The sequence below is a fragment of the Eleutherodactylus coqui genome, chromosome 13, assembly GCF_035609145.1.
Source record: "Eleutherodactylus coqui strain aEleCoq1 chromosome 13, aEleCoq1.hap1, whole genome shotgun sequence".
Lineage (NCBI taxonomy): Eukaryota > Metazoa > Chordata > Amphibia > Anura > Eleutherodactylidae > Eleutherodactylus > Eleutherodactylus coqui.
Window position 1 is genome coordinate 21,559,698 of NC_089849.1, and position 26,796 is coordinate 21,586,493.

Consider the following 26,796-nt stretch of genomic DNA (forward strand, 5'->3'; position numbering starts at 1 on the left):
TTGCTACTATTTGGGGTTACAAATAAGAGCTGAGCTGCATGAAGATTTTCTGGCTGCTGGACGAAGGACACAAGTCATACCCCATCACATCCTCCAAAAGGAAGCGTGATCCATCTTTCAGAGAAGCCTCTAGTTTCGCTGACATGAGATAATCTGCATTCTCACATTTCCTGTTGGCTGAATGGGAGGGACAAGACTGTGCAGTATGGGAAAGTCTCTTGTATAGCAGATAGAACTTTCCGTGACCACTTCAGTACCCATTTAAGAAGTTATGTGCAAGAACAGTCAGCAGAAATTACTAAGGAGCAGCTATGAAGCTGAGGGTATGTAATGCTCATAGTACTATGTGTATCTGAATGTATAGTAGATGAGTAAAGGTTCTATTACACAGGCCATTGACCACAAACGAATGTTCACCCACCTGATAGGGTTGTCACCTGGTCAGTAATTAAGGTGCAAGGCCCGTGCCGGTATTTGTTTTTTACAGCCATATCAATGGCTGGTAAAATGTAATTAGTCTTTTTGTGCGCCTCCGGCCGGACTGCGACCATGGCAAGAAATAGGTCACCCACTGATGCACGTCCGCCCGCCCGCCGTGGTAGTGCACGCAGCGACCAGACCATACCTGCTACAGTGAACAAACTACTTGCTGCCATGGTTGTTGCTCAGGGGTGAGATGGCTACACTATTACCATTGGGGCCGCTATTGGGGGTGCACTATTACCATTGGGGCCGCTATTGGGGGTGCACTATTACCATTGGGGCCGCTATTGGGGGTGCACTATTACCATTGGGGCCGCTATTGGGGGTGCACTATTACCATTGGGGCCGCTATTGGGGGTGCACTATTACTACTGGAGGAGTCGCTATTTCTATAGGGACCACTGGGAGAATGGAGATAATATTAAAATTATAAGTTGTGATAAGCCACGCCCCTTTTACATTAGCCGGTATTTTTTGGTCACAAAGGTGCAACCCTACCACCTGATCATTGTTCCGTGTAAACAGGGCAGCAGTCAGCCGACATACGAGCAAACACTTTTTTTTGTTGGCTGATCGAATCTTTTATGCAGCTGCAATAATCATGTTTGTCGGCAGCACATCTTCCAGCCCCATTGAAAACAATGGGCGATGTGTCCTGAGTAGAGGTGAGCGAAAAGATTCGGGGGGCGCCGGGGGTTGCATAGGGGAGTGGGGGGGGGGAGAGAGCTACCCCCTGTTCCCCACTGCTACCCCCCCCCCCTGCTCCACCATGCCGCCCCCCTGGCGCCCCCTGAATCTTTTCACCCGGGTAGCCAGGTACTCGAAAATAGCGATGCTCGATTGCGAAATCGCCCTTAACGAGTACGTTCGCTCATCTCTAGTTCTGAGGGAACGCCCAAAAATAGGATGTGCCTCGATAGATATATATATTTTTTTCCCGTGACGCAATGTAATGTATGTGTATGACCCTATTCAAAAGAATGGGGTTCATATTCGTGTGTCTCACAACACATAAATCTCCTGCGATTTTTCTTGGCCATATGAAAGCCTTTTTAACATTAGAAAGTCCCATTGACAATTGCGTTAAAAAAAATGCAGCGATATCGCAGGGTTAAAAAAAACTCAAGTGGGTAAGAGCCCATAAGGTTTACTATATATTACTACTGTTTTTCCACTTTTATGTCAGTCAGGTTTATTTAGTGAAGTTCTGCAACGTTCAACTATACTTTTGTGTTTGAATTCTTCTCTGCTTTCAAGACCTCTTCTTGCTGTCAGTGGATGACAACATTCTTGTTTACCCCCAGCAGCTAAAAACCCATCCTAAGGGGTATTTCAGACGACCATATATCGGCTCGGTTTTCACGCCGAGCCGATATATGGTGTCCTTGTCTGCAGGGGGAGGAGGATGGAAGAGCCAGGAGCAGGAACTGAGCTCCCGCCCCCTCTCTGCCCCTCTCCACTATTTGCAATAGGAGGGGGTGAGATGGGGGCGGGGCTAAGTACCGCCTCTACCATTGCAAATAGTGGCAAGGGGCGGGAGCTCAGTTCCTGCTCCTGGCTCTTCCACCCCCCCCCCCCTGCAGACAAGGATATCGTATATCGGCTCGGCGTGAAAACCGAGCCGATATACAGTCGTCTAAATAAGCCCTAAGGGTGGCTTCAGACGGCCAATATACGAATCCACGCAGGGCACACACGCGGAAGATCCGCAATTCAAGCTGCCCACAAGGAAGCACATCAATTAAAACATGCAGATTTGTTTTCCAGATTCCTCATGCAGAAAAAAAATAATAATCGCAGTATGCTCCATTTCAGGGCGGATTCTATGCGGACGGCTTCCATTGAAGTCAATGGAAGTCGTCCTATCTCTGGCCTGTCTGCAATTGACATTGCGGGCAGGCCGCAGATTCTGCGGAAAAGCAGGAGTTTAAAAAAAAAACCAAAACGTACTGTGCCAGCCGGCATTTCCACAAGCATCCGCAGTACAGAAAATAGAAGACCTGGACAAGCACACAGGCTCACTGGCCACGGGAAGGGTCGGATTCTGCTGCAGGCTCCTGTCTGCAGAATGTCACCCACCCGTGGACATGAGGCTTAATTCTTTCTGCAACTGTTAGCTACATCTATCCAATCTAGACCATTCACTGTGCGAAATGTATCAATTGCATTAATCCCTCTCCTGTTTGATAGTTTGTCACAATGTATCAGTGCAGGTAAAATGTAGCAGCCTGAGGACCACATTGCTCAGCTGGCGGGATTGTTGCGAACTCATCTGTCAGCAGAACTAGGTCTTGGTATTAGTGTATCTTGACGCCACCAACAGTGAGGGTTTTGATAGGGGAATGCCTCTGTCACACCCCTAGCTTCCTATTGGGTACAGTCCCAAAGGTCCTGGCAGCAGCGTCCAACAAGCTCCGCTGGTGACACACGGCTCCCGGCCCCGCTCCCCAGTCTTACACTTTCCCGCTGCGGCCAACAAGCTCCCATGAAAGCATTAACCTCTGCCTTCCCCTCCCTCCCCCTTCCCGCACTGCAGTGGGCAACAGGTTCCATTGCTAACACAGCGCTCCCGGCCACGCTCACCACCGCTCCCCAGTCTTGCCCTTTTCCCCCGCGCCGCTGCAGGAAAGAAGCTGGCCTACTGACACTGCGCTCCCAGTAACGCTCAGCACCTGTACCCAGTGTTGCCTTTCCTTCTGTGCCGCTATCACTATGGATCTTTAGTTACATAAATGCGGAAGCCCCTTTATGTCGGCGATGAGCACGGGATTTGTACAACACTTTGGAAAGTTCCCTTCTCATTAGCAGCAATATTCTTGCTCTCCGGGTACAGTTATTGAGCGTAAATAAATCTCCCATCATATCGAACGTCAGCGCCGACACAATAATTGTCATGGGGTCTGTGCGGTCACATTCTTCAGCTGAGCTATTTCCTATTATTCCGCTTAGTACAAAACAGTTACATTCCTCTACATGGTGGCAAATATGCGCGAGTTCATGGCCATTAACTGCAAAAATACATTCAAGACATTCCAATGCCTACACCGTGGAAATAATACACATCAGCAAAAAATGTGAGGTTGCGTGAGAAATGGCGCCACTTTTGTCCATAGGCTATGTGTGGAATTTCAGCTCAACCCCATTCAATTGAATGCAAAAGACAAAACGGACAGAGCCTTTTGACGAAAACCTCTCCGCGTTGCAATCTTAGGCTAGTTTCACACGGGCGAGCGCGGTATCGGGCCATGAAACTCGTCCCGATATTACACTCCCATCACGTCAGGTAAGTAGCATTGTTTTCAATGCGAAACCTCGCATCGCAATTTGATGGGTTTTTTTTGATGCTCTGGTTCGGCCCCTCCATTATCCTGGGGTCATTAGTAATTCACTTGGATGATGAGTCTTGGTCTTCTCAGCAGTTGGTAAATGTGCTCTTGCACGGAACAATTATCGATCAGCGTAGATGCATGCATCGACTGAACAAACAAGAAGTCATTCACTTTTCGTTCGCCATTCTACTTGCAAAAAACGGAACACCATTTCGTTTCATGTAAACAGGCAGTTGTTAATGTATGAATGACTGCCTGGTTACTCTGAATGAAGGCAGGCCATCTGGAATGATCCCCGGTCTGCTCTGCCTCCATTCAGTCAGCGATGCTCATTCCTTTGTAAAAGCCCCCTCAGGCCCAATGTCCATGGGCAAAATTGAGATCCACAAATCAAGCCGCCCATAGAGAAGCATGGGCGTCCACAAACGAATTAGAACATGTAGATTTGATTTGCGGACCTTTTAGTCCGGACAACAAATCGCAGCATGCTTCGTTTTTGGGCGGTTCCCTGAAGTCAATTGAAGCCATCCGATCTGCGGCACACCCGTGGCTGACACTGTGGACGGATCCGCGGGAAAGCAGGAGATTTTTTTTTAAATCCTGTACTGCGCATGTACAGCAAACCCGGGAAGTGAAGGGATCTGCACGGACGCTGCTGCTGGGGAAATGCAGGTAAGCAGGGCTTACTGGCTGCAGGCAGTGCTGGATTCTGCGTGGGATTCGCTGCACGGAATCCGCGCATGCCGTGGACACTTGTATTACATGGGATGATTGTTGGGTGTTTGAGTATCTGACAGCCATCCCAAAGATTATTATTCTCATGCTTTTCTCACAGGAGTAGTTATCACTCTCTGAATGGAGGTGAAACGCGCCGGAGTGTATTCTACCCGCTGCCTCCATTCAGAGCAAATAGGCAGTCGTTCATAGCTAAGCAACTGCCTGTTTACGCGGGCCGATAGTCGTTTCATTTTTATGCCTGCATTAATTGAATGATGAACGATAAACGAATACCGTTCGCCGTTCAGTCGGTGGCTGCGTTTCCACTGATCGATATCATCCAGTTAAACACAATCCAGCGATTAATCGAATGATAATTATTCCACGTAACTACGAACATGTTGTAGAAAGTATCACATGTTCTAATGAAGTGATTGTACATTCATAATGACTTCACTCCAGAACTGAGGCTATTCTGTATCTTGCACTGATCCTCCACCAGCCGGAGGCCATGATCCCAAGATGCCGGGGTTCCTATGGCCCTCTCACGGGGCCCCATGGCCAAACTGATCATACCCACCACAAAACAACAAAAAAAAAGATTTTAGATATGTGTAGATCTACTCTATGTAAATATAATCTCAGAAACAGCATATCTATAAAACATTTATAACATGGCGGCCTTAGGCCTCTCACACAGGCATTCTGAATAGAGAGTAGTGCCTTAGCTGAGTATCTCCCCGCTCATCTCTAAAGCTACAGCGTACCTCTAAACGATGTGGTCACTATATAGTAGTCAAATACCTAGAAGCTACCAGTAATAGTATTTACAGTGCCGTTACCTCTAGTGATCACAGGTGATGTCTTCTCTGATTGGAGTCTTTCATTTTTGTCTTTTTTCTGGGCCTCCACCCCTATGATGACTTTTATTAGCTATGACACATCTCTGCACACTCCCCTGGTCTTGCTGCTACTCCCAATGCCCCTCTAAGTGCCCCTCCAAAGTAATAATACATCCTGTATGGCACCACCATGTAATAATGCCCCACCCCAGCACTACCCATAGTACTAGTACCCCATCTGTGACCCTACAAAGTAGTAATACCCCCTCTGTAGCCCCACAACACAAAAGTGCCCCCTCTATAGCACCACAAAATAATAATTCTCCTTTTAGCCACCTCACAGTACTAGTACCCCCTCTGTGTTCCAACAAATGATGCGCTCTCTATGCCTCTCAAATGAATAGTGCCCTCTCTGTATCTCCCCTCCTTCACTCCATTCAGCACAAGAACTCTCTAACTCCCACTACTGCCAATGCAGAAGCCGTGCAGCTCGGTGTAGTACATTGCCGGACTCTTCTCCATCTCCTACTCTCAGTACTGACACAAATCTATCAACAACACTATCTCTCTCCTGTTCTGATAGCTGGCTACAATGTATCAGGGCAGGTATCATGTATCAGACTCTTCAGCTTACAGAGGAGACTGGCTACAACTGGGATCCTGAGTGGCAAACCTCAGCCAATCAACTACTGATGACCTGTGGGGAGGATAGATCATCAATAGTAATTGTTTTTAAACGCTTGCCATTTATTTAAAGGGGTTGTCCCGCGAAAGCAAGTGGGGTTATACACTTCTGTATGGCCATATTAATGCACTTTGTAATGTACATCGTGCATTAAATATGAGCCATACAGAAGTTATTCACTTACCTGCTCCGTTGCTAGCGTCCTCGTTTCCATGGTGCCGTCTAATTTCAGCGTCTAATCTCCCGATTAGACGCGCTTGCGCAGTCCGGTCTTCTCCCTTCTGAATGGGGCCGCTCGTGCTGGAGAGCTGCTCCTCGTAGCTCCGCCCCGTCACGTGTGCCGATTCCAGCCAATCAGGAGGTTGGAATCAGCAATGGAACGCACAGAGCCCATGGTGCACCATGGGAGAAGACCTGCGGTCCACCGTGGGTGAAGATCCCGGCGGCCATCTTCGCAAGGTAAGTAAGAAGTCACTGGAGCACGGGGATTCGGGTAAGTACTATCCGTTTTTTTTTAAAACCCCTGCATCGGGTTTGTCTCGCGACGAACGGGGGGGGGGGGGGCTATTGAAAAAAAACAAAAACCGTTTCGGCGCGGGACAACCCCTTTAAGTTTTGATGCTACTAATAAAAACTACAGTTCGCCACACAAAAAAAAAGCAAGTCTCATACGGCCTTGTTGATGGCAAAATTAAAAAGCTATGACTTTTGAGAAGTGTAGATGAAAATGCCCGAAAAATCATCACGTCCTTATAGCCAAAATAGATCGTGTCACTAAGGGGTTAAAGGGGAGTAAATATATTAGATTAGAAACCTCCTCGCTGTTATCAGCACAGTAGACAATATATTTGTAGGTTTTTGCTCTTTTACTTTTTTTGGTCAAAAACCAAGTCTAGAGGGGAAAATAAATGCTGTGTTATTTCTGGCCGCTGTCAGACAATTTCCTGGATTATCCTGCAGCATATTAATGCCAGTGGCTCTTATGTCATCACGTCTGTCGGTGTCTCCGCTCCCTCCCTAACTTAAAGTCCCCGTCCACTAACCATTTAAAATCAAGTTTTCTGTGGATCAGTTTCAGTGTGAATCTACATTAGATGGGAAAATCCAGCGATCTGAGCGACTTCCAGCGAGGCCGGGTCATCGGGGCCAGGATTTCACTGCCAGGCTTGCCGGGTTTTCTTGTGCGGCGATGTAGAGAGTATACAGAGTTTCGTGGAATTGAGGAAACATTGCAGTTGAATAGACAATTGCCTCACTGAGCACTGCGTAATACGGCCTGGTCAGATGAATCCAGATTTGTGATACATCATGCTGATGGGAGGTCAGAATTTGGCATAAGCAGCATGAATCGATGACCCCTTCCTGTCAGAGGGTCAGAACATGTCAGCACCTCCATCTAATATGCAGCAACTACAAGAAGTTTCCTGTCCGCAGGGGCCGATATTCCTGCAGAATAATTTCATCACCCAGTGGAATCTTCACCATGATGAATTGCTGCAGTTGTGAAGGCCAAGGAAGGTCCAAGGCGCTACTAGATGAGGTCTCTAATAAAGTGTCCATGCATTGTAGGTGTCTCCTTGGTAACAGACTACAAACAACCCTGTGTTGTCTGATCCTATTTCTTTCTATCTAGCCTTCTACATCATGTACATTTGGTAGGTAGCAAAAAGTAGAGGAGAGGTGAACAGGAGTAGACATGCAAGATCAGATTACACAAGTTTGTTTGTAGTCTGTTACCATGGAGACACATGTCCACCTAGGAGCTGTAGACACACATGATGGGCGATTTTCTTAATTAAGACCTGTTGCAAAGTTACCTTAGGTCGGATTCCCATGACCGTATGCGTATTTGAGCTGTGTTTTGGGGTGTGCAGCTGCGTTTTTTACCATTCTACTATGATTGTTCTCAGCAAGAGAAACCAAGTAATCTTGTAGATGCGATACCTTTTAATGGTTAACAAAAAACATGATGTTATAGCGAGGTTTTGAACCTACGTAGGGTTCTTCCTCAGGCTCTACTAGCTAACGTGGTACCAAACTTTTTTTTCCTTTTTATCGCACTATTTGCATGTGTAAATTTTGCGCAGAAGAGCCCACAGCCTGCCAGCAGTGATCGCCGAAAGAACCATAGGGGCCCAGAGGATCTGGCACCAAACCTGCTGGAAAGTGAAGTAGAAGGGGCAATGAGATGGCTGGCAAACAGCAAAGCACCTGGCATCGATGGAATCCCTGCAGCGCTGCTCAAACCAGTCCCAAAAGCTGCACTTGCAACACTATGCTGGAGGGCCTGCACAAGGCCAAAGGATTGGAAAAGATCAGTTTTCATCCTACTGCCAAAAAGGGCGATGTCAAGGATTGTGGAAACTATAGAACAATCGCTCTCACCAGCATACCACTAAGGGTTGTAATTACGATCCGGTCCCGTAGCGAACGGCGGCACACAGGCCCTTGCCATATACAGTGTCACTGCCGCGGATAGTGGGCCGGGTATGGACGGCACTCCGGCAGGGGAGGCCCATTATCTGGGGCAGCCAGCAGCCAATTCTTTTGCACCCGCGCCTCTTCAGCTACCCACCTGATCGCTCCAATTCTCCACGCCAGCAAGGTGCTTCTGTAAATCACCCATAAGTGCTTGGGCAATATCCTTGACCAGAAACCTCATGATGTTCAAGCCGGATTCTGCAAGGGCAGAGGGACCCGTGACCACATCGCAAACCTGAGGTGGATTATGGAAAAGGCAAGAGTATCAGAAGAAGCTCTACCTGTGTTTCATTGGTTATGCCAAGGCTTTTGACTGCGTTAAGCATGATAAGCTTTGGGAAGCACTGAGGGAGGTAGTAGTACCAGCAGATCTGATCACTTTGATCAAATACCTCTACAGCCATCAAGAATCCACAGTGAGAAGCAAGTATGGAGATATAGAATGATTCAAGATAAAAAAGGCACAAGACAATGATTCATTCTCTCTCCTTTTTCTTTTCAACCTCTATACGGAAGTGATCATGAGGCAGCTGGACTTACATGATCAGGGTATTGGGTTCAAAATAGGTGGAAGAACCATCACTAATCTGAGATATGCAAATGATATGACCCTGGTAGCAGAGACAGCGAAGCATCTTAAGACGCTAATCCTGAGGCTAAAAGAAGAACGTGAGAAGATGGGACTTCACCTGAACATCAAGAAGACAAAGATCATGACCCCTGCCAAGAGGTAAGCCAACATAAAAGTCAACAACGATGAACTAGAAGTGGTTAATAGTTTTGTATGCCTTGGGTCCCTCACCAATCATAGTGGCAGCTCAACGGGTGAGATAAAGCATCAATTAGCACTGCGCCATATGGCCATGGTGAGCATGGACCTAATATGGAAGTGCAAGGATGCGTCTTCCTGTTGCAACATATGACTGTGAGACATAGACATTAAGGATCGCAGACAGAAGAAAAATTGACGCTTTCACGCTGTGGTGTTCGAGAAAGCTTCTATGAATCCCCCGGACAAGTAGGGTCACCAACAAAGCTGTCCTGGATGGTATCAACTCGGAGGTGTCCCTGGAAGGCAAGATCATGAGACAGACACTGTCTTTGGACATGTGATGAGAGTGAATTCGCTGAAAAAAGAGATTCTACTTGGAATGGTCAGTGGTAAAAGGAAACTGGGGAAGACAAAAGAAACGTTGGCTGGACACCATCAAGAAGGACACTGGAATGGACATCGGGCAATTGAAAGCAGCCATAGAGAAGCATGGAGAGGACCGGCCTACAGAGTATCCAAAAGTCAGACACAACTGAACAGATAGAATTGGAAATTGGACTGTGCCATTTATAATACTGGTGATGAATCACAGATGTAGTAATGCCAACACAGACATTTGGTGGGCTGCTTCTGTAGTGCAGACCACCGGGAGCTGTTCAGCCACACTACGCTAATTGCAAGGCAACAATTCTGAATGTACCACAACAATAACCAGCATTTAAAGGGAATCTGTTGCCTATCTTTAGCCCTGTAAGATATGCTTATGGATTAAAAGTAGATGATCCACTGATTCCGGGGATGTAAGTCTTATACTTGCCTTCCCTGTCGTTCCCCTGGTGTCAGCGCTGGAAGTGTATTGAGCAGCACTGCTAAGTAGTCCACCCATTATAAAATTAGAATGGACGGACTACTTATCAGCGCCGCTTAATGCACTGAGCAGCGGCTTCCAGCGCTGACACCGGGGAACAACGGGGAAGGTAAGTAGAAGACTTATATCCCCGGACTCAGCGGGTCACCTACTTTTAGCCCATAAACTTAGCTTATAGGGCTAAAAGTAGGTGACAAAGTCTCTTTAAATGGAGCCCCCCCCCCGTTCCTTTGGATTAATTATCCTGTTTGTTGCTGGACAGCTTACAATTAATGGCCCCATGGTGACCCACCATCCAGGAGCCCCCTTCCCTTTTACTGCAGGATTTGATTTATCTGTTGTTTTTGTCTGCAGCCCCGTGGGGCGGTGATGTAGCACATGGTGCTTTGTTCTTCTGAACCATCTTGGCATTGGGATGGAGTATAAACTACATTACATTATCGGCTTTACTGCACTACATGCCAAATGATTTCCTCCCATTTGTTCCCCCTTCCTCCTCGAATGGAATAAAACTAAAAGCCATTGGTTTCAGCTCGTTGATTGCTGAAGTTTCCATAAACGGAAAACCTATTGCAGGAGATTAGAAGGTGTTCGAGGTGATAATGGTCTGACCGCTGGGATCTGCACGTTCAACAGTCCTGATCTTATCCTCCCCCTAAGTTTGAATGGAGCAGCAGCTGACCATACGCGGTGCCAATCCATTCAAAGATATGATCCTGTGTCGCCCTGAGAATGTACTTTTCATAGCAGTCGTTCTGAGTACTGCAGACTTGTCCCATTTCCTTCACTCGCATGCAGGTTGTAGCCCCTTCAAACTGCTCCTTGGTGGAGGTGCTCAGATTGGGTATTGGTGGTGATCAGTTTTTGAAACCTGGATAACCCATTTAATCACAGCAAAAACTTTTTCAATGGTGTTTACTAGCAGCTACCACTAGAGGGAGCACTCTTCATAGAGATTTAAAGTGCCTTGCAAAAGTATTCACTACCACTACCAACCCTGGTGTTTTGCTGCATTACTACCTGTAATGAAAATGGATTTTATTTCAGATTTTATGTAATGGACCTGAGAAAATAGGCCAAATTGTTACAGTGGAAGGAAGAAAAACTTAAAAAAAATAAACTGAAAAGTTGTGCACCCTCTTTACTATGAAACACCTTAATAAAGTCTGATGCAGCCAATTCACTTCTGAAGTCACATAATTGGTTGAATCCAGCCCCCCTGTGCGCAACCAAAGTGTCACATGATGTCAGTATAAATATATCTGTTCTAAAAGGTCCCCCTGAGTCTGTGACATGACGACCAAGGAGTTTCTCAAACAGGCCAGAGATAAAGTTGTGGAGAAGTACAAATCCAGGTTGGATGATAAAAACCATCCTAAATGTTGAACATCCCATGGAGCACCATTACATCCATTATAACACAATGGTAAGAATATGGCGCAACTACAAACCTGACGAGAAGGAGACCTAAAAACCCACCGACCGGGCAAGGAGGGCATTAATCAGAGACTCAACAAAGCCACTAATGATAACTCTGAAGGAGCTTCAAAGAGCCACAGCGGAGATGGAAGTACCTGTCCATAGAACCACTATTGGCTGTACACTATGTAGTCGAGATGGAAGTACCTGTCCATAGGGCCACTAATAGCTGTACACTATATAGAGGAGATGGAAGTACCTGTCCATAGGGCCACTAATAGCTGTACACTATATAGAGGAGATGGAAGTACCTGTCCATAGGGCCACTAATAGCTGTACACTATATAGAGGAGATGGAAGTACCTGTCCATAGGGCCACTAATAGCTGTACACTATATAGAGGAGATGGAAGTACCTGTCTATGGGACCACCATAAGCTGTATATTATACAGAGGAGGTGGAAGTATCTGTTCACAGGACCACCATAAGCCCTACAATATATAGAGGACATGAAAGTACCGGTCTATAGGACCAACCTAAGCTGTAAACACTACACCAGAGATGAAAATATTTGTCTATAGGACCGCCATAAGCTGTACACTATATAGAGGAGATGGACGTATGTGTCTATAGGACCACTATAAGCTGCACACTATACAGAGGAGATGGAAGCACCTGTCCATAGGACCGCCATAAGCTGTACACTATATAGAGGGGATGGACGTATGTGTCCATAGGATCACTATAAACCGCACACTATACAGAATTGGGCTTTATGAAAAAGCAGCAAGCACACCATTGCTTAAAGAAGGACATAAGAAAACAGCATGTGGACGACTCCCCAACAGATGGAATAGGGTCACCTCGTGAGATTAGACTAAAACAGAACTTTTCGGATATTGTGGGAAATGCTATGTGTTGTGCAAACCCAATATTTCCCATCACCCCAAGAACACCATTCTTGTGGAGGCATCATCATGTTGTGGGGATGAAAAAGTGGTCAGGGCAATTCTGGAGGAAAACGTGTACCATCTGCCAGAGATGTGAGTCTGGGATGGAGGGTCATCTTCCAGTTGGAGAAGGACCCTAAACATACCGCTAAAGCTACACAGCTGTCGGACAGCTAGAGTTACCAATATTACCATATATTATCTCTTTGGTCCCTGATTTTTTTTCTGTAGACCGATTTTTGTCATGTCTAGCAGCAAACTGTACCACTAAATGGTGGGAATACCCCTTTATTCAAAACTAAGCTCACCCCCTACCGTCCCCCCCCCCCCCGAATCTGATCGGACGAATATACAGTTACTCGAGAAGAGCGATGCTCGCTCATCTGTATTTAGGGCGTTTGGTGGAGTTCTCAATGTGGAATAGTGTCTATTTTCTATGGGACTCTAATATTTTTGTGTACCGTTAAGAAGCGCTCGCAAAGTTGTGGTGAATGTCATATTGTCACCATTGTCCTACAGGAGCTGGCACCAGAACATGGGTGCTGTATAGGGCAGCCGGGGGTCCTCTGACCATCATAATGTATCTGCAGCCATTGCATGGAGGCTACCATGAATGAACATTTGGTTCCTACTTGGCTATCTGAAATTTCCTTTCTTCAATGCGGAGAGATATTATATGATATCTCTATAGCAGGGAACTGGTATTTGTGCAGTGTATATAGCTCCATATTTGCAGCTTCACTTTAAGTACACAGCTCAGCAAGTGATCTCAAGTACCGCCAAGAGCAATGATGAGATCTGTCCCCAACTTGTTTTATAATGCATATTTCGGCTGTATGTGGGAGCACAACAAATGTCTATTTCCTCAGATTGTCTTATGAACAACTATTGGCCAAGATCTACCCTCCCATTCAAATATTTCCTGAGCTTATCCACCAGCTGCAGAGTCCGCTCTCCATAACTATATGACTTATCTCATTGCTGCAGGCTCTTGAGGAAACTCTAAGGGGTTTGATTATTTGGCTTTTACATCATCATAAAAAGTTACACTAAATGGGAACTTAATAAAAGTTCTTAGCCCTTTAACAATTGGCGCTTCCCTGTATGGAATTTAGACCGGTGGCCCCGGAGGGCAGCAGAAAATCATGTGACAACTGTTCTGTGAATTAGTTTGTGTGAATCCACATTAGATGGGAAAATCCAACGATCTGAGTGCCTTCTAACAAGGCCGGTCATCGGTGCTAGACTTGCCTGGGCCGGGATGTCACTGTCAATCATGTGGAATTTTCTCATCTATCAATGTGGAGAGTTTACCGAGAATGGCGTGATCGAGGAAAAACATGCAATAAAGGGGGTTACTGTGGATGGAAATAACTCCTTGCCAAAAGGGGTCAGACAAGAATGTCAAGAATTGTTCAAAAGGGGTTAGAGGAGGATGTTAAGAATCGTTCTGATGAACAGGCACTGCACAGTCCAGGAAATTGCAGTGAAATGCAACGCTGGTGCTCCAACTAACGTGTCTGAATGCACAATGCTATAGCAGCAGACAACCAGTTCCAGCGCCATTGTGTCTAAGAGAATGAGAAGGCGAGACTATAGTAGGTAAAAGAGCGCAAAAAATTGTATCACCGAGCAGCGGAAAAAGACTGTCTGGGCAGATGAATCCAGATTTCTGTTTTACCATGGTGATGGGAGGACAGAAATTGGCATAAGCAGCATGAATCGCTGACCCCTTCCTGTCAGCTGGTCAGGACCTGTCAGCACCTCCATCTAATCTGTTGCAACTACAAAAATCTTGCTGTCCGCAGGGGCCGATATTCCTGCAGAACAATTTTAACACCTACTGGAATTTAAACCATGGTGAATTGCTGCGGTTCAGAGGTCCAACACGCTACTAGATAGGGGTCTCTAATACAGTTTTCATTAAGAGTATTCTGAGAATGGAATGCAGTATAGCTTGTGTATACGGCTGTATTATGGATCTGTGTTGTATATGCATAATGCGGCACTCATAGACTGAGAAGGGTCTATACTTTGCCTCCAATTTTTTTTCTCAACCAATATTTTATTGGTTTTACAATAATGCTGTCAATACAAACCGCATGAATGCAGTGTTCACGAACAACATATGGAAATAAGGAAAACAAACATGATGAACCAATTATAATCTGGCGTGCGCTATCTGTAGTAAATGCACACAATAAGGCCGCCTGCAGACGAGCGGGGTCGGATCCGGCGGCGAGGATTCTCGCCGCCGGACCTGACCCCAGCGCCTGCAGGGAGGAGTGCGTACTCACCCGCACCTGGCGGCCCCGGTTCTTTCATGTGCCGGCAGCTGGCGCATGCGCAGACCGGAGCCGGCGGCCGGGTGAGTGACATTTCTGTGCGAGGCTCTGCGAGCCCCACACAGAAATAGGACATGCCGCGGTTTGTTTGCCGCGCGACATTTCGCGCGGCGAAACCGCGGCCGTCTGCATAGGAGTGCTTATTGTAATTACAATACGCACTCCTATGCAGGCTTTTAGTGGCGGAAATCCCGTGGATAATCCTGCCGCGGGATTTCCGCCCATGTGCAGGCGGCCTAAAACCCTAACATGCCATAAGGATAGTTAGTCACGTCTTACAAGTTGTATCTCTCCATTAATGTAATCAAGATTAGGAGTCGGTATTCAGGATCACCTGGAGAGAAAGCGAGTTTAACAGAGGGGACAGGGGAGAGTAACAGGTGTAAACTAATAAAGGTGAACTTGAAATTGGGTCCAAGGATGTAAAGGTTAAAAGCTGAGGATGGCCTTGCCAGGATTACATACACTTGCCAGTAGTAGATTGCACTCGGTACTGTTGTACCTTGTCGACACCGGAAGCTAGGGGTGGTGACAGCCCTTAGCAGGAGGGAACGCCCCTGTTAGGCTCCTAGCTGCTGATTGGCTGCATCGCTGTTTATCTGGCCGAGAAGAGACTTTAGCCGGGAATACTAGCAGCACACAGTGGAGGACGACGGGGAGACTGACTGGGTGTCTGCCAACAGGCTACCTGGACGGAGGATGAAGAGAGCGATCTGACAGCTGGCGGGGACGGGGACACACTGTGGGGCCGGCAAGTGGACTGGGCGGCCGGCTTCACAGACGCCAGCAAGCATTGGAGCACATATGAGAGCTGCTGGGGGTGACAGAGTATGAGGGAGAAGGGAGAGCGGCCACGAGAGACACTGGAGCAGGTAGCAGAGATTCTGGACACCCGACGGGGCACAGAGACAGACCGCGGCATCAGCAAACTCCCAGCGCACCCAGGAGCTGGGAGGTGAGAGCGCAGAGAAGGCGTGACAAGACAATAAAGTGCGCCCGCAGTGACAGGAGATGGGAGAGGAGAGCGCAGAAGCCCTGAGCACAGAAGGCACAGTGGGCAAAGCTAATTTACCAGCCAATCAGCAGCTGTGAGCGTTGCCTACAACGTCACCCCCGACAATCCCAATGTTAGAAAGAGGGTTACCACTGGGGACGCTGGTGTCCGATCTGTGCGGGCTGCTCCTCCTGGTGTGGCTGGGATCCGGGCTGGCGGCTCTGTCCGGGGTTCCCCTGCTTTCATGGCTGGTCGCGACGGCCCGTCTCGCGTCCTGCACGGGCACGCCGATCCACTGGTCGGCTGCATGGTGCTCTGGTTAGTGTGCGCCGTCAGGGGGAGGTGCTTTTATGACTCCAGTCATCAGGTGACTTTTCCCCGTCCCTCTGTGCGGCGTAGGTCTGCATATAAACCCTGCTGGCCCAGACCTCCTGTGCCAGTGTTTGTTTTGACTCAGTCCTGACTACACCTGCATTCTGTGACCTGACTCTTGTGCTTAGACCTCTGCTTGTTTTTTGACCTCACTTTTGACTTATCCTCCTGTACCTCGCTCGTGATCTTTTGGTTTTGACCCGGCTTGCATTCTGACTATTCTCTGGTTTGCGCATCTCATTCCTTGTCGGCACACAGTTCCCACCTGTTGGTTTCACATTCCTGCCTTCTTTGGGTCCCTGACACTAGTGCAGCGCAGGGACCATCGTCCAGTTGTCGCCCTGGGGCTTAACCCAGGGGGGCAAGTAGGTAGGGACACGGGAGAGGGTTGGCGTAGGGAATCCCTGTCCATCTGCCCTGGCCAGCCCTAACACCCAAGACTCCACCCATAGTTTTGGTGGAGACTAGATACAACAGTACTGTTGCACACATAGGAAGCTGCAATGTGTATAGGTATAATGTACCATAGAATCTTCACAGACTGAAAATAGAAAACCCAATGATTGTTTTATCTTTAAGAAAATTAAGAATTATATCCCAAAAAATCAAGCCATTTTGCCCACTGAGTTTTAAACCCAGCTAAAGAATCACGTCTAGTCGCAATGAAGTGTTCCATTGTACAACTATACTGAACCATCAGGAAAATATCCGACAAGGAAGAAACCTCGGCACTCCTCGATCGTTTTGCTATAGATGTTCTGGCAGCTGTTAAGATATGGGATATAATGAGAAAATCAGCAGATGTGCCGTCCTCTATGCCTAACGACGACAGAAGAGCAGTACTAGGGCCCCAATGCACCTTAATATGCAGGAGTGAACATATTGCATAGTGGATTTGTTCCCAGAGACCTTCACACGACCTCCAAATATGCATTAAGGATCCAATTTGGCTATGGCATCTCCAACATAAGTTAGAGTGTTGTGGTGACATTTTAGATAGGCGGTGTTAGATACCACCGGTATAGTAACTTCCTATTGGTTTCCAGATGGTTCACACAGTGAGAATATCTATAACTAAGTGAGAAAGCCTGCGACCAGTGATCTGCAGAAAAAGAGTCGTTAAGATCCTCTTCCCATCTGGTTTTGAAGTAGAGGCGTAAATGCGGGAGAGCACAATGCAAGTGGGGAATATGCCTTAGAAATACTTTAGAGTGTTGCTTCTCGTTAAATAAAAATATTTAATACTCCAAGCGGGGCAAAGTAATAGGAGGGATATAAGATTGAAGGAAGTGTCTAAGTTGTAAGTACTTGTAAAATTCCTTATAAGGGATATGAAATATGTTGTGTATACGAGTGAATGACATAAGTGTCAAGTTTTGAAATCTATCTCCCACTCGTTGAATCCCCTTAGCTTTCCATGTAGCCAAGCCTATATCTGGAATTAGTGATTGAATCACTTCCATAGGTAGTTTAAGGATCCGAAGAATTTTATCACATACATAACTGTAAAGGGATGTCAACTTTGAACAATTTATTTTTTGTCAGATGGGTCACCTGACATTAAGACACTCTGTTGTAAGCTGCTAAGATGTCCAGGAGCAAATGCTAAATTTCTCTACAGTGCCTCCACAGGGTAAATGAAGTATTACATAGTTCCAATTGATATCGGAAGGCTGTTTACTTAATGCATGGATACATTGAGTCCTCCAGTGTGTCAGGTGCTCTTTGTAGCTGCACTCTGCTCTTGATAATAGATGAGGGTCCTGAATTGGTGACACCCCCTCTTATTTCAAAATTCACTAACTGAGTATTTGGAAATAGTTTTATTTTGTAACCATCATCCCCTTTAAAGGAGTATTTCTTCAAATAACATTTAAGGTATATTGACTTGACTCGCGGCTACTGGACCCAAAGTAATGCTGCGAAAGGGTAGCGCCTTGCTACTGTTTCTGATAAAAAGTTGGCCAAGACTTCCACAATTGCTCTCCTCTACAGTCTATAGGAGATGCAGAAACAGCCAACCCACTCACTCCATGTCTGAACTAGACTTCAGTGGAAAGCACCACACAACTGTTCACAGAGAGGACCAAACGACCCCATTTTCTGAATCAACATTTGTCCAACACTGAGCAATCAGACACTTATAGCACATCAGATTAAAGGGGTTTCCTGGGCAATTACTATTGATGATCTATCCTCCCCACAGGTCAGCAGTAGTTGATTGGCTGAGGTTTGCTACTCAGGATCCCAGCTGATTAGCTGTTCGGGTTCTGACTGTCACTGGCAAAACACGGTATACAGAGCAAAAGCAGATAACCCCGCCCCCCGTGTAGTTGCCGTAATTGCAGCACAGCTCCTATTAAAATCAATGACAGCTGCACCTGCATTTACCAGCGCCGGCCACTACACAGGGGTCAGAGCTATCTGCTTCTGCTCCATACACAGTGTTTTGCTGGTGACGGCGGGCACCCAACCAGCTTATTGGCCAGGGTCCCAAGTGGCAGACCCAGCCATACAACTATTGATGACCCGTGTGAGAATAGGTCATCAATAGAAATTGCCTGGAAAACCCCTCTAATACACTATAAATGTTATCTGAAGAAAATCATCTTAAAGACCAAGGCGTGTGCATATCAAATGGTTCAGCAATCACCTCTGCTGTTTCCTTTAGTATCCTAGGATGTAATTTATCTGGACCTTGAGACTTGAATTCATTTAAGTTAGCTATGTGTTCCCTCACAATCTCTCTGCTTATAGATAGCCTGCATTTTTATGTTCCCCCAATAGCTCAGGGAAGATCAGCTGATGTTCCATCTACTTTCTGAGAGAAAACCGATACAAAATAGGAATTAAAAGTTCAGCCTTCCCAATATCCTTCATAACCAAATCCCCATTTTCATCTTGTAAGCATCCAATAGCATCTTTGACTTTTCTTTTGCTTTTGACATACCCCCCAAATCCTTTTTTATTGCTTTTGGCCTCTGTTGCAAGTCTCAATTCATTATTAGCTTTAGCTTTTCTGACACTTGCCCTACAGTTTCTACAGACTGCATTATATTCTTCTTTAGATATTCCTCCCTCTTTCCATTTAATAAACATATTTTTCTTTCTTTTTAACATGTATGCAAGTTCTGTGCTCATCCATCCCGGTCTCCTTAAATGCTTCCCATTCTTCCTTCCTTTAGGGATTGTTAACGATTGTGCTTTGATGATCTCATTTCACAGTATTTCCCAACCTTCTGGGACATTTCTGTCCTTATGAACATCCAGCCATTGGATTCTTCCTATCCTACTCAGAGCAAAGGCCTGGTTAAGGATAATAGGTAATAACGGGGGATGGATAGACATCAGTGAGTACTGAAATCTGTTTTTCCTCCAAATTAGGAAAAGATGGTAGGTTAGAGGTTAGAGGTGAGAGAAGCTGCATAAATATGGGGGTTGTATTTTTGTCTCCAAAAATAGCATTATGTTCAACTGGAGCTCTTTTTGGGGACAAGTAGCATTAAAGGGGTTGTCCCGCGCCGAAACGGGTTTGTTTTTTTTTTTCAACCCCCCCCCCCCCCCCCCTGTTCGGCGCGAGACAACCCCGATGCAGGGGTTAAAAAAGAACACCGGAGAGTGCTTACCTGAATCCCCGCGCTCCGTTGACTTCTTACTTACCTGCTGAAGATGGCCGCCGGGATCTCCTCCCTCGGTGGACCGCAGGGCTTCTGTGCGGTCCATTGCTGATTCCAGCCTCCTGATTGGCTGGAATCGGCACGTGACGGGGCGGAGCTACATGGAGCCGGCATCCTGCACGAGCGGCCCCATTCAGAAAAGCAGAAGACCCGGACTACGCAAGCGCGGCTAATTTGGCCATTAGACGGCGAAAATTAGTCGGCTCCATGGAAACGAGGACGCTAGCAACGGAACAGGTAAGTGAAAAACTTCTTATAACTTCTGTATGGCTCATAATTAATGCACAATGTATATTACAAAGTGCATTAATATGGCCATACAGAAGTGTATAGACCCACTTGCTGCCACGGGACAACCCCTTTAAGCTTCTAATTCCACCCACAGAGGGGCTTTATGTCCTGCAAATATAGGGGAAATTTGTGACATTTGGGAGGCCAAAAAATATTTTCATGAAGTGGGGACTGAGAGACCTCCCAGACATCTGCAGTACATCAATTTTGGTTTAATTTGGGGTCTCTTGTTTTTCCAAATAAACCAGAAGATTGTTGTATGTCTTTCAAGTCAGTAGAGTAGATATTAACTGGAAAGGCATCTAAAAGGGTATTTTACTGCGTTTATGCATCCTATCCACGAAGGGGAGCGCTGACCCCCCTCTGCATATCAGATTTAAGCGAAATAAATAATGTTCGGATAGTTCCATTTATATAATGAATGTCAGGAAGGCGTGATCTTGATACCTAGATATGTAATATAGTGTAGAGGAGCATGAAACCCAATATTAAGTTCTCTGAGTATTTGCATATCTGAGGGAATGTTATGACAGAGCTTGTTTTTTGTCCATATTAACCAGCAGGCAGATACAGCTGCAAAGGACTCCAGCATTGCTATTAGATTTGGAAGGGAAGTAAGGGGCCTAGAAAGGGTGAGAAGGATGTCAACTGCAAAAAGACTGACTTTATATTCCGGTTCCAATTTATAATGCCTGACATATTTGGATTATTTCTAATAAGTCATGCCCAGGGTTAGTCATAAAACTAACTTTGAGTTTTTGTGTGTGAGAGATATGGATAAAGCTTAGAACTTTTGTCCCGTTGTCTGGGGCTTGGTCTTTATGTATGAGAGAAGGGAGAAAACAGTTTAAATGGTTGGCTAGTATACTCGTTAGAATCTTGTATTTCACATTTAGTAGTGAGATTGGGTGAGGGGTACGGTCATTGTTTGGTTCAGGGATGACTGTGATATGGGCATTTCGAAATTCTTCAGGTATATCTCTTCCAGATAATATTTTCAGTGTAAGCAGGACAGCGCCTTGACATATATGCCAATACAGAAATCGTCATTAACCCCTTAATGACACGGCCTATTTTGGGCTTAAGGACGCAACGATTTTTGGCGGCTTTTAATCTCCATTTTTCAAAAGCCATACCTTTTTTTTCCGCCGACGCGGCCGTGTAAGGGCTTGTTTTTTGCGTGGCGAACTGTAGTTTTTATTGGTGCCATTTTTGGGTACATAGACTATAATGTAAAACTTATTATTTTTTTAAAGATCTCAGGGAGAGAAAACGCATCAATTCTGCTGTAGATTTTTTTTTTTTTAAAAGCGTTAATGCAGCATAATCCATTTTTTTCTGCGGGTCGGTACGATTACAACGATACCAAAATTCTTATATTTTTTAGGTTCTACCACTTTTCTGTAATAAAAACCCTTTCTTTGAAAATCTTTTTTTTTTTTTTCTAAATTGCTGCATTCAAAGTCCTATAACTTTTTTTATTTTTCTATTGATGGAGCTCTATGAGGGCTTATTTTTTGAAAGACGAGCTGTAGTTTTTATTGGTATCATTTTGGGGTATATACGGCTTTTTTGATCACTTTTAATGCGGTTTTTGGGAGGCAAAATGCTAAAAATTAGCATTTTGCCTCCGTTTTTTAGGGTTTTTTCAAATGCTTTTTGCAGGATAAAAAGCATGTGCAACATATTGTGCGCGTTGTTACGGACAAGACAATAGCAAATATGCGCGGGGGGGGGGGGGGGTTATGCTTATATGAGAAAAAGCCCCCAAAAAAGGTGTTTGTTTTTTTTGCAGTTTTTTTTTTTTATACATTTTTATTTTTTGCACATTATTTTGATCTTTTTTTTTTACACCATTTGTGTCCCTCTGAGGGACTTACAGCATACCAGCTCTGATCGCTATGATAAGGCATTGCAGGACTTCTCTCCTGCAATGCCTTATCACTTATTACAGCGAACACAGGGTATGGCAATACAGGATGCCAGTATCTGGCGTCCTGTTGCCATGGCAACCAGCCGGGCTCTCTGCGATTATATTGCGAGAGCCCGATAACATTACAGAAGGGGCACACTCCCTCTGTGAACCCTTCCCATGCCGTGATTTACATAGATCGCGGCAGGGAAGAAGTTAACAGTGGGGGGCGCATCTCCGGTGCACCCCCTGCTGTTGCAGCGGGAGGCTGGCTATCAGTGACAGCCGGTTCCCGCTGCCGGATAGTGCGAGATTGCTTATGATTTCGCCCTATCCACATGACGTAAGGGTATGTCCAGTTGCGGGAAGTACCTCACTGCCATGAAGTACCCTTAGGTCATGTGGAGGGAAGGTGTTACAAGGTAAAAGACAATGGGACTCACCTGGTGCTCAGCAGGGTCACCTGCTAATGATAACAGGGACACTTTGCTGGCACCCGAAATCCCAGGGGGCTTTTAAACAATCCAGTCCTTCAGACCCCAGACAATCCATGGTACATGGAGAGAAGCAAACAATGGGGAAAATAGATTTATAGATATTTTTCTATAGCATTAAGGATTTTTCTATTTCTCTATACCCCAGGTAATATTTGGCTATACAAGTTTGTTAAAAGGCGGGAGAGGGAAATAATACATTTTTTGTAATCGAGAGCCGTGAAGCCATCTGGTCCAGGAGCATTGCCTAGCTTAAGGTCCTTAATAGTCTCTTGGACTTCTTCTTCTTCAGTGATAGGTTGGTTTAATTGTGGATTATGGCTTGTATTGAGTTTCAGGAGAGGAATATACTTTAGGAATTCTATGGTAATGGAAGGATTTTGTTGGGGCCCATGTTTATATAGGGTGCTATAAAATTTGGGCAATTTTATTTGGGTTTGAGGTGCATGTTCTGCTTCCGAATCTAATGGAGTATACTGTCTTAATTATCTCTTTTGTCTTAAGTCTTGTAGTTCGGAATCTATTGGGTTTATTAGTTAAAAATGAGTAGATTGGGCCCATTGAAGAGCTCTTTCAGCCAGGGAAGTGTATAGGAGATTAAGCTTCAATTTCGTGTCTCTAATGTCTTTAGTTAAATACTAGATCATTGTTGGCTAGCTATCTCTAGCAAGGTAATACATCTCTCCAAAGCAAGTTGGGCCTGTGAGTTCTCCCTCTTTTTGCGATAGGCAATCTGAGAGACCTGGCTTCTCATGAAGGCCTTATGATCTAGCCAAACCCAGATAAGTTGTGAATTGGGTTTTTTGTTCTCTGCAAAATAAGAAGTGAGGTGTGCGGATATTTTTGAAAGGGTTACAGGGTTTTTAAGAAGAGTTTCATTGAGCCTCCATCTCTTAGGAAAGACAGAGTAAATTGGTTCAAGGAATGAGATATCGAAAGGAATCCGTACGATATCGTGGTTTGACCAGACACATGGAATATGTCTCACCTGTGCGAAGGATGGTAGAAGGTGCGTAGAAACAAATATTGAGTCAATGTGTAAGTAAGATTTATGTGGGGCTGGAAAAAAAGGTGTATCCTTTCCTTGTACCATGAGCCTCTCTCGATACATCAGATAAAGCTAAATCCCCCAGCATGGTGTTCAACGAGGCTCTTTGCGATGTGCTGAGTTTGTCTGGGCCAATTCAGGAGTGGTCTAGGGTAGGGAAGAGGACCATATTGAAGTCGACCATCCAATAGGAGAAAATAGTTTAAAAAGGTTGTTGACTGGTGCATATGAGTTAACAAAAAGTACATTTTGGTTGTATAAGGTACCTTGTATGATTATGAATCTACCATATGGGTCTATCCCAGTTTTGCTTATAGAGAGGGGGAGTGAATTATTTTAAAACATTGAGACACCTTGATGTTTTTTGGGGGTTACTGAGAAATAAACACGCAAGTATTGGAAGTGGAGATTTTTAGGGGCAGAAGTGGTGGATAAATAAATCTCCTGAAGGCAAATCACATCTGGTGTAGTTTTGAGATATTGCACAAAGGCCTTTCATCTCTTAAGTGGGAAATCAAGCCCTTTAACATTGTGTGAAAGTATTACAAGCATTATATATTTGAGATGGGGCTGGTAAAACCTAGTTTTCATAGAAGGGATGTGGGGGCTGCTAGGGCTACAAAAATATTATCACAATGTGTGGTTACAAAGTCAACCATGATCATAATAACAGAGAACGGCATATGAACAAATTTAAAGGTGATATAGTATTGGGTCCAGACGGAGCGCGCCTGCAAATAATTATGGAGTGCGTACTTGAAGTCTGGAGGGGTGAGAACATCACGTTTCTCAGCCTCGTCCTAGTGCATTAAAATAAGGAAACCAAATGGCCCTAAAAATTGGGTAAGGTGGTTTGGGAACCAACTTGTTTCTAATTTTAAGAGAGTTAAATACATTAGGACCCGTTAAGGGTAGTGACACCATATATTCAGAAGATATGTAACAGAGAGTCCGAATTTTAAAACTATATAAGTCTTTATGATATAGATATGGTAAATACAGACCATTATGCATAATGTAAAAGAACGCAATAACAGGCTTAATGACATTGAATATATTAGTTATTAATAAGTGACCAACGATACATATCTTGTCTCAGGAGATCTTAAGATAATGCCTGGCTGCGGTCATCACTCACTCTTCCGGTGTCCTTCTCTCTTACTCTCAGTGGGCATAGTGGCACTGGCACATCCTGGGTAGTGTTTGCCCAGGACAGGCTTCAGACCATCGCTCGGCCTCTTTCATTCTGGATCACACAGACCAAACAATGTCTGTGTCGCTCACTCACTTGCCAACTGGAAAAAACCCTATCCCTCTAACATCCTCAACAACATATATATAAAATGTAGTCACATGACATACAACGAGGTACGTTGTACATTCAGTGTTGCAGAGGTGCAATACACATCAAATGCATACAACATAGAAGACGCTGACAATCCCATTGCAGAAGACACACATTTAACATTATGGAGGGCCCGGTTAACTCGGGGCCACTACATTGTGTTGTTGAATTAGAATTTGCTTGGTAGATAGAGGAAAAGCAGAAAAGGGGGAAGAAAATATTGATGCCACCTCTCACTGAATAGTGAGGAAGATGAAAATGCTAATAATGTGGTTTTCTTCCGTGGAGCCAGAAGATACTATAAGGTAACTCCATTGCAATAATGCAGTTGTCAGAGTTAGGGCTCATGTGCATGGGTGGGTTTCTCAGTAGCAGGAAGAACACCTGGATGTATACTTATTTCGTCACAGTGAGGGTTCTAAGGTAATCTCTAAAACGTAACCTTTATTAAAAGTCTAGAATAAAAAAGGATTTGTTTAATCAAAATCCTAGCTTGTGGACACACGAACAGAATCCAACCCCTGTCGACTGATGGGGAAAGAACAACCAATGAGCCGCCTTTGAAAAAGTGTCTGGTAACAGTGGTACCGGGATATCAAAGTTCCCAATTATTTTCAAGTTCTAGTCTCTGAAACTTGAGATTGAGAATATATTAAAGTTTGGCTCAATGGAACTAAAAGTAATGTTCCCACTTCCGTGAACAAATACTGCAGCTATTCAATATGTAGGTGATCAGTCACGAGCTCCAACACAGAGCGGGTGCATCATTCCTACTGTAGATGAAAGCTGTCTATTACATCAACAGGCCGCGGCTGTGTATCCAGATTGTATATTGGCACACTTTTTACGGCTAGTCGAAGAAAAAAATAGATGTAGAGCTGACAATAGTCAATCATTACGGCTCAACACAGAATCTTTGTGAGCCTATGGCAAACAAAGGCCAACACGTGCGGTACAAATGGCTGCTATATGGGTTCTTAGTTGGGTTCAACGCGTTTCCGCTACGGATAAAGTAGCCTCATCAGGAACCACCAGAGTTGTAATTCAATAGGTCAGCTACAAAGTAACCGGTAAATCCCAAAGACGGGAGATACCCTTCTTTAAATAAGAGGAGATAGACGATCCTATCACTAAGTAAAGACAAATAAGCCCAGTTTCCCCCAGAATAAGGGCTGGTTGCTGCCATTTTTTATTTTGTTCCTGCAACTTTATTCTGGGGGAAACTGGGCTTATTTGTCTTTACTTAGTGATAGGATCGTCTATCTCCTCCTATTTAAAGGGTATCTCCCGTCTTTGGGATTTACCGGTTACTTTGTAGCTGACCTATTGAATTACAACTCTGGTGGTTCCTGATGAGGCTACTTTATCCGTAGCGTAAACGCGTTTAACCCAACTAAGAACCCATATAGCAGCCGTTTGTACCGCACGTGTTGGCCTTTGTTTGCCATAGGCTCACAAAGATTCTGTGTTGAGCCGTAATGATTGACTATTGTCAGCTCTACATCTATTTTGTCTTCGACTAGCCGTAAAAAGTGTGCCAATATACAATCTGGATACACAGCCGCGGCCTGTTGATGAAATAGACAGCTTTCATCTACAGTAGGAATGATGCACCCGCTCTGTGTTGGAGCTCGTGACTGATCACCTACATATTGAATAGCTGCAGTATTTGTTCACGGAAGGGGGAACATTACTTTTAGTTCCATTGAGCCAAACTTTAATATATTCTCAATCTCAAGTTTCAGAGACTAGAACTTGAAAATAATTGGGAA

The 26,796-nt window shown here is 45.1% G+C and overlaps 1 protein-coding gene across 1 annotated transcript in view; it reads left to right on the forward strand.

The window, feature by feature from the left end:
* The first annotated feature begins 296 nt into the window (after positions 1–296).
* ADA (adenosine deaminase) overlaps positions 297–26,796 on the forward strand; it is a 99,463-nt gene continuing 72,963 nt past the window's right edge. The window contains exon 1 of the mRNA XM_066586269.1: positions 297–323. Within this exon, the coding sequence (XP_066442366.1) occupies positions 312–323 (12 nt within the window). The 5' untranslated portion in view covers positions 297–311. The remainder of the gene's footprint in view (positions 324–26,796) is intronic.